The sequence below is a fragment of the Humulus lupulus genome, chromosome 4 (assembly GCF_963169125.1).
Source record: "Humulus lupulus chromosome 4, drHumLupu1.1, whole genome shotgun sequence".
Classification (NCBI taxonomy): Eukaryota; Viridiplantae; Streptophyta; class Magnoliopsida; order Rosales; family Cannabaceae; genus Humulus; species Humulus lupulus.
In genome coordinates, this window is record NC_084796.1 from 175,383,914 (window position 1) to 175,390,854 (window position 6,941).

The 6,941-nt window shown below is 37.1% G+C and overlaps 1 protein-coding gene across 1 annotated transcript; it reads left to right on the top strand.

Moving 5' to 3' along the window:
* The first annotated feature begins 3,181 nt into the window (after window positions 1-3,181).
* LOC133830985 (UDP-glucuronic acid decarboxylase 1) lies at window positions 3,182-6,941 on the top strand. Its single transcript, XM_062261129.1, has 7 exons — window positions 3,182-4,110; window positions 4,307-4,449; window positions 4,546-4,625; window positions 5,361-5,444; window positions 5,549-5,623; window positions 6,129-6,221; window positions 6,455-6,941. The coding sequence occupies exons 1-7, from the start codon at window positions 3,461-3,463 to the stop codon at window positions 6,662-6,664; spliced, it is 1,335 nt and encodes a 444-aa protein (XP_062117113.1). The 5' UTR covers window positions 3,182-3,460; the 3' UTR covers window positions 6,665-6,941.

Sequence of the window (6,941 nt, forward strand, 5' to 3'; positions counted from 1 at the left end):
ATGTGGGTAAATCTGCAGTATGCGACTTGAGACGATCCTAGGGAGCTAGTTAGCGGGAAAGTCACAACGGGGCTTAATACTTGACTTTGGGCAAGTCAAGGGGTATTTCAGGTATTGGAAGATTATTTAGGTTATCGGGTTATGGAAATAAATAATTGGAGATATATTTGAGGTTAGGAAGCTTAGGTGGGAATACTGGAGAATTTTTCCATCGAGGACGTTTTCGGCACCCCGAGCCTCGGAATTAACTTAATTGTCTAAGGATAGGCTAAAGAAACTCTAGAAAACAGTAGAACACAAGTTAAATCGACCCTTCCCTCTTTCTCCCTGTCTCTCCCAAAGAACACTACAAAAAACTTAAGGAAAACTCAGCTGGAATTTAGTAGATTGAGCTGGAGTCTTGGAGGATTAACTCATGGAAGCTAGGGACTCAAACTAGAGATTAAGGTAAGCTAAAATCTTTATGCATGGTGGTTAAATTCTGTGTTTATGGCTGAGTTTTGAGGTGTTATGGGTTTTGACATTGAAGAATTGAATTGAAGCATGGAACCTAGGAGTTAGCTTAGGAATCTTTTAGAGAACTGGTTCATCAAAGAAGGTAAGCTCGAATTTATGGTTTAATGGCTGAACTTTAATGTTTTCTTGATTGGTTTTGATGTTTTTAAGCTTTTAAGTTTCAGAGATTGAAGTGAGATTTTGGTGAGTTTCTAGGCTAAGTTTTTGGTGGGTTGTGTTGCCGGAATTGTGTTAAAAGCTTTGTGATAATTGAGTTGAGGAATTGGGATAGTTTTGGATGGTTTTGAGTGAGGTTTGAGAGTCAAAAATGGAGGTTTTTCTGGGTTCGAAGGGGTCGGGCCGCGACATAGTTCTTGGTGAGTCGCGACCCTCTGAAGCTGATGGATGTGGGAGATGGAGGGCGGGCCGCGACATGGTCTAGGTAGGGCCGCGGCCCGTGTCTGGTTTTGAGCCTAGATGGGCTCTATTTGGGGGCTATGCCGCGGCATGGGAGGCTTGAGCGCGCGTCCCTTAAGGGAATTTAGGATTTTGGCATTTTAAACATGGGAATTTAACCTAGGGTGCTCGGGATCGAATCTACTATCGTGCTTGGTGGATTTCGATGTTCCGGAGACTAGAACCTTATTTAGAAACCGTTTACAATTATTAATGGTATCCCTTATCTTGTTTGTGACTAGGTATAAGCTAGGGGCTTGGAAAACGGATCGTGCTCAAGAGGCATCTCGCGTAACCAGTAATTTTGGAAACTAAAGGTAAGAAAACTGCACCCGGTTGTGGATTTATAATGGGACTAAGGGTTCCCTATTTTGTATGCTTTGTGAAGGATGGTATTATGCCATGTAAATAGTAAACAAACGGCCTAAGAGTGCCGAAGTTTACACTAGCACACAGGGCGCGGCTCGGCCACTGGTAGCTAAGGACAACTTATTATGCACTGAGCTCGGTTTAAGCAGGCCGGAGTCAATGGGATAAACAGAGGGTGCGACCTAAGGTGTCGACCCTCATTACCATGTGATTTGATTGTTATTATTGATTGGTGGATTGTTATGTTGTATAGCTGGGTGTTGATTAGCTAAATCTTTGGTTGAATCTTCATGCTTTGTGATTATTGTGGTATGTTAAGTGTATAAACATGCTTAAGGGGTTATCCAAATGTTATTGTTGCTTGTTATATGATATGATATGTTTTCTTGCTGGGCCTTGGCTCACGGGTGCTTCGTGGTGCAGGTAAAGGCAAGGGCAAGCTTGATCAGCCCTGATTTGGAGAACTCTGAGAGCAGAATGTACATGATCAGCTACTCAGCCGCCACGGTTGAGAGGGAGACAAGAACAGGAGAACCAGAAACGTTTGTTTTGCCCTTAGAGTGGCTAATGGTTGTTTGAACTCTGGAAATTTTGTAAACTGACTTTTGAACGCTGTTCCTTTTTGAGATCCCATGTGTAAAAATGTTTAGTTATATGAAATGTACCCTTTTGAGACCAAAACTTTTTAACCCTAGTTCATTAGTTGTTTCTGTATCACATTTTTCACTAAATGACTTGATTAGCAAGTCATGTACCTTTATAAGTACACAATGTAGCGGACTTGACTATCTAGGACGTTACAATATAAAATATAAATCATGATTCTTTAAAATCTAAACCACGGATCCTTAAAATTTAAACCCCTAATCTTTAAAATTTAAACTACAAAGCTTAAAATTTAAACCATAAGACTTAAAATTTAAACCACGACTCTTTAAAATTTAAACCACGACTCTTTAAAATGTAAACCACAAGGCTTAAAAGTTCAACCACGCGATTAAAATCTAAACCGCGACCATATAAAATATAAACCATGATCCTTTAAAATCTAAACCACGACTTCTTAAAATTTAAATCACTAGTCTTTAAAATTTAAACTACAAGACTTAAAATTTAAACCACAAGATTTAAAATTTAAATCACGACCCTTTAAAATTTAAACCACAAGGCTTAAAATTTATACTACTAGGCTTAACAAAATAAAATGTATAGATTTTTAGCTATTAATTTAACTATGTATTTGTTGTGTTTATTTGTTATTAAATATTATTCAAAACTATTAGCTAATAATAAAATGAGTTGGATATAATGATTATATGGCTTCTTATACAATCTTAAGGGGCATGTGTTTGACTTTTGGCATCTACAATTGATTCAATTATTTTATAGCATGTCTCGACACCTATAATAGGAACATTCATTATAAATCTAGGTATAAAAGTAAGATGACTACTTAATGAGTAAAAATTAAAATGGTTATCTAAAAATGAGCACTAATCTAATTTCTTCTATTTTATAAATAGACAATTTCATTTGTTCCAAGAATGAGTACAACATAAGCTAGCTGGTATTTTTTAATTAAATTTTACAAAGTAAAAATTAATTGTAATGTATTGTTGACACATGACTTGGGTTGCTTAAAAAGTATTTTTCTTAGAATTATCTTCTAATTTTAGTTATTATTATAAAAAAAACAAAATAAGATATTGTTAATTTCTAATCCCAAAAAGCACAAAGATACGCAGTGGTCCCACATCATACTCACAGGTGGCAAAATACTATTGGCTGAGTCATATAATTACAGTGGTACGAGAAGTAGAGAATCGAGATTAGCAGAGAGACAGACAAGATCTTGTTGACCGGACCTTGTCATGGTTTCTGGTATGAGAAAAATAGTCCCTCTCTTCTTTTTGACATGAAATCTCCATTTTCTCTCAGTTCCATCCATTTCTTCCATTCCAGTTTTTTCTTCACACAAATTCACTGAGGTCCATATCAAGAATTGTGTCTCTTCATATCGTAGCTATGGAAAATTACACCATTTGAAGGTACAGACCTTGCTCGAGTGGGTCTCTCTCCATAGGGGTTGGAGTGTTAGGAGAGCTCAAATTCATAATACCCAGAAGCGAGAATTCTGAGAATGAAACAGTTACATAAGCAATCGAGCGTGAATCACAGACGGGATGAGGAGATCGCGACAACAGGGACGACATCTCCATACTCGCCCAAAACCCTAAAACACCCCAGATCGCTACCCAGATCGATCAATTACCTCTTCAAAGAACAGAGGCTGCTCTTTATCCTTGTGGGTATTTTGATTGGGTCCACATTCTTCATTCTCCAGCCGACCTTGTCTCGCATTGGACCCTCCGACTCCAATTCCGGGATAGCCCAATCTGTTCAGGGCGGTGTGGGAATGACCCATGATCAGGTTTCAGTTACATCGTTTTTCGGTAGCGGTCAAAGTGGGGGGCCGGGGAAGGTGGGTGGTCGGGTTCCGGTAGCACTCAGGCAACGGAGGTTGAGGATTGTGGTGACTGGTGGAGCTGGTTTCGTGGGGAGCCACCTTGTTGATAATCTCATTGATCGAGGAAATGATGTGATTGTGATCGATAATTTCTTTACCGGGAGGAAGCAGAATGTGGTGCACCATTTTGGGAATGCTCGGTTCGAGCTTATTCGTCATGATGTGGTTGAGCCTATACTCTTGGAGGTGGATCAGATCTATCATTTGGCTTGCCCAGCATCACCAGTCCATTATAAGTACAATCCTGTTAAGACAATCATATCCTTTCAGAGCCATTTTATTTGTTTAATAAGTATGATTTTTGTGATCGCTGATTTGTTTTAGTATATGTTTATCTTGATTCAGTATTGATTGAATTTGTCTTTGCGTCTTTTTAATATTTGTTTTCTGATTTACGATTTGGCATTTTGGGATTTTTTCTTTCTGATAATCCTTAATTTTGATTATTGATTACAAGACTAATGTGATGGGTACCCTAAACATGCTTGGTCTTGCAAAGAGGATTGGGGCCAGGTTTCTGCTCACAAGTACAAGTGAGGTTTATGGTGATCCACTTGAGCATCCACAGAAAGAGACTTATTGGGGAAATGTAAATCCAATAGGTAAGGTGTCAACTAAAGGATTATGTGTGATTGTAATACATTAATGTCGCAAAATGTGTCAATTGATTATCTATTTATGGACTTGAAAATGAATAGGTGAGAGAAGCTGCTATGATGAAGGAAAGCGGACTGCAGAAACCTTGGCAATGGATTACCATCGAGGTGCAGATGTTGAGGTACCAAATTTTGATGTTAAGCCTTGATGAGCTATTAGGAATTGGAAGCAATTAGAAATTATAAATGTTCTTATTAATAACACTGGGTCATTAAAACTCAGTTTTTTAAATTGTTTTTTTCACAGCTACAGTTTACGCATACTAATTTCTCCTTACAAGTTATGAACTTTGCATGTACATCAATAACATCTAAAGAATGAGATGGAGATAAAAGTTGGAACTTTTCATACTGTTATTGACATATGGTAACACAGGAAACTGAATGTTAGATAAAAGTGTAAGAGAATTTTTATAATTAGACTACACAAGTGAGGTAGCTCAAATGATCAGACACATGGTTGCTCCCACAAGGTCTGAGGTATACTTTATTGGTATTCTTGGTAAATTTTAGATCAGAAATATGTATTATAATGATGTAAATTAGATTGAGTTAGACTGTTAGAGAAGCTAACTCAATAATATGAAATGATAAAATGGTTTGGAACTACTTTTACACCCCAAACTATTTACACTAATGCTTTCAGAAGTTTCACAATGCTTCTGTCTTTTAGTAAGTACTTTAGAAGTTCATAAAATTAGCCAATTTTAATACTTTTCTTGACGACCTTCCCAATCTACTTGATTTGAAGGGTCTACCTTATGCAGAAGTTATAATTGACGTAGTTGAATGTAAGATAGGGTTGAGTTATGTATTAGATATCACATGAGACTTATTATGAGGCTTTCTGTTTACAGGTGCGCATTGCTCGCATCTTTAATACTTATGGGCCTCGTATGTGTTTAGATGATGGGCGAGTTGTGAGCAATTTTGTTGCGCAGGTTGGTTATGTTACACTACTCATTTTTCATGCGTTGGGAAGTTGACTAGATTTTATTTTTTAACATTGGCATATTTTGCTGATTATAGTAGCTTTCTTTTGCAGGCTATCCGCAAAGAACCATTGACTGTTTATGGGGATGGTAAACAAACACGAAGCTTCCAATATGTCTCCGACTTGGTATTGTAGAACATTTACCTTCTTTACTTTCTTAATGGCAGTATCTATTTCTTCAATACTTTACTGAACACTATCATTTCATAATGATTCTTTATCATGTAAGATTTTATATTTGTCATATGGCTAGTATGAGAGTTTTTTTTATCTCATATGAACCAATAAAAGTCTCTAGTTGAATACTTTGGCATGAATTTCTGAAGAGCGGTACTGAATGCTTCAGCAGATAGAATTTTAAGAATAATTAAAATGTTTGTTTATCTCTGTTGTGTGTCACAAATTGCTGAAGTAACTAGCTTTTTTATGAGATGATTACAAGTAGCTAGTCAATTTATTTTCAGATGGGATGGCTTATATGGAGTCTGTTGGACTCTAGTAATAATGACGCAGGCACTTATTTGGAACATGTTTTTTCCCATTCATTTCCTAACATAAGAAGCTGATAATTTGAACTGATTAAGGTGTTGTAGGGAAGGTCCTAAACATTTGTTTCCCTTTGGAGTGACAGGTTGATGGACTGGTTGCTTTAATGGAAGGCGAACATGTGGGTCCTTTCAACCTTGGTAATCCTGGGGAGTTCACTATGCTAGAACTTGCAGAGGTTTGTCTTTCTTTCCCAAAATATTACTTTAAATGGCTCAGAAAGAAGTTACTGTATAGAGATATAAGCATATACTGGTTTTGAATATTTCTCCTGGTTGGTTTAAATTAGCTTTGCTTTAAATTTCTTAGTTATGTGCTAGTTGGTATTCAATACACAAGGAAGTTAATATGTTATAGACTGTAGAGATGGAGGCTTATACTGGCTTCTCACTCTCTTCCCTGAATGTACAGGTTGTCAAAGAAACGATTGATTCAAGTGCAAATATAGAATTCAAGCCAAATACTGCAGATGATCCACATAAGAGAAAACCTGATATTAGCAAGGCAAAGGAGCTGCTGAACTGGGAGCCAAAGATTCCACTAAGGGAGGGTCTGCCTCTTATGGTGAATGATTTCAGAAACCGCATTTTGAATGAAGACGAAGGCAAAGGGCTCAAATAAGAGAAGGGAACGTATTACTTTATGTATAGTGTAGTAAGGGCATATCTGTATCTTATCCCATTCCTTCAATTTTCTCAGTTATCACTGGCCTCATTCCTTGAAAAATTCAATCAAACTGCCACTCTGGAAAGATATTTCTGGTGGCTATCTTCATTTTGTGCTTCATTAGCACTATAGCAGTGGTTTACATTTTGTTTTTTCTATCAAATTTTGGATGACATTATTTCACACTATTCTTCTGGCACTGAATCAGTGGTAAAGTCTATACTTGTATTCA